Source organism: Perkinsus marinus (genome assembly GCF_000006405.1).
Source record: "Perkinsus marinus ATCC 50983 genomic scaffold scf_1104296976620, whole genome shotgun sequence".
NCBI classification, from domain to species: Eukaryota; Perkinsozoa; order Perkinsida; family Perkinsidae; genus Perkinsus; species Perkinsus marinus.
The window spans coordinates 1-1,034 of record NW_003200408.1 but is presented as its reverse complement, the minus strand read 5'-3'; the positions used below and the strand labels follow the sequence as shown (position 1 = coordinate 1,034).

The 1,034-nt window shown below is 51.5% G+C and overlaps 1 protein-coding gene across 1 annotated transcript; it reads left to right on the top strand.

The window, feature by feature from the left end:
• Pmar_PMAR009268 (hypothetical protein) lies at positions 1-1,011 on the top strand (the record flags this gene model as incomplete). The annotated part of the gene is made up of 5 exons (XM_002764609.1): positions 1-55; positions 197-530; positions 575-624; positions 669-843; positions 898-1,011. Coding segments are annotated over 5 exons (728 nt in total), but the record flags the coding sequence as incomplete, so codon positions are not given.
• Between the last annotated feature and the right edge of the window lie 23 nt (positions 1,012-1,034).

Sequence of the window (1,034 nt, the reverse complement as noted above, 5' to 3'; positions counted from 1 at the left end):
AACGTCATCAGCCGCGTATTATTACTACGGTAGATGAAGTGATGGATATGGAGTGGTAAGCTCTACCGGGACTCACAGTGCGTTCGCATCTGATAGGAAAGTTATGAAAAATGACGTAACTCGGGTTTAGTGAGCGAATGGCACTGAAAATTCGAAGCCCAAGGCACTGTATGTGTATAGGAAGCACTCCCTATAGGTTCATTAGTCTTACTGACTACTGCAATCCTCCTGGCCCACTGGCTCTCGATCATGCCGAGATGAATGCTGCCGTTACCGCGGACAGCCTTGTGGTCCCCCACGTCGTCCATGAATGCCTCTTTGATCGTGTGCGACACTTCATAAGTAACGTGTGGAACATCAGCAGCATGAAGCATGGGAAGATAGTGAAGGACTTACTAGGACTGTGCGTGGACTTCGACGAGACCTCGGCCAGCGGTAGCTCGCCGTATAAGGATGTGATCCTCACTGCATGTGAGGAGAGGATCAAACGAGCACTCGAGGGGCTCATTGTCTCACACGACCAGTGGATGGTGGGTGGCTCGGCGGCATTTCTGCTAAGGAGGGTTCGTTTCAGGCAAGTACTCCTTCAGTGAGACTGCGCATCACCCGAAGGATGGCCAAGATGTACGTAATCGTACATGTCCGGGCATTTATTTTGTTGATGTTAGATTCTCATGCGTATCCTTCGTCGGGACCCCCTTCCTCCCGCTGGCTACAGTTCACATCGATCAACTGCTCATTCACGGGGTTCTTGATCGACTAGGCGCCCTTAATGATGCTGACGATGCGAAGGAGATACTGGAGAGAGTTCTGCGGGCTATACCAGAGCATTGGCTGTTCCAGGTGCCCCCTACCAGCTCGGACGAAAGCAGCCCTCCAGCAACCTCTTCCTTTCAGATGACCCCCGAAGCTCGAGATTCTCTCAGAGGGTCGTTGCAAGCTGCCTGCAAGAAGTTCGAGGTCGATATCAGTACACACTGCGGTGTTGAATGTATCACTAGATCAGCGTGATTGTCTACGAACGATGTTTCCTT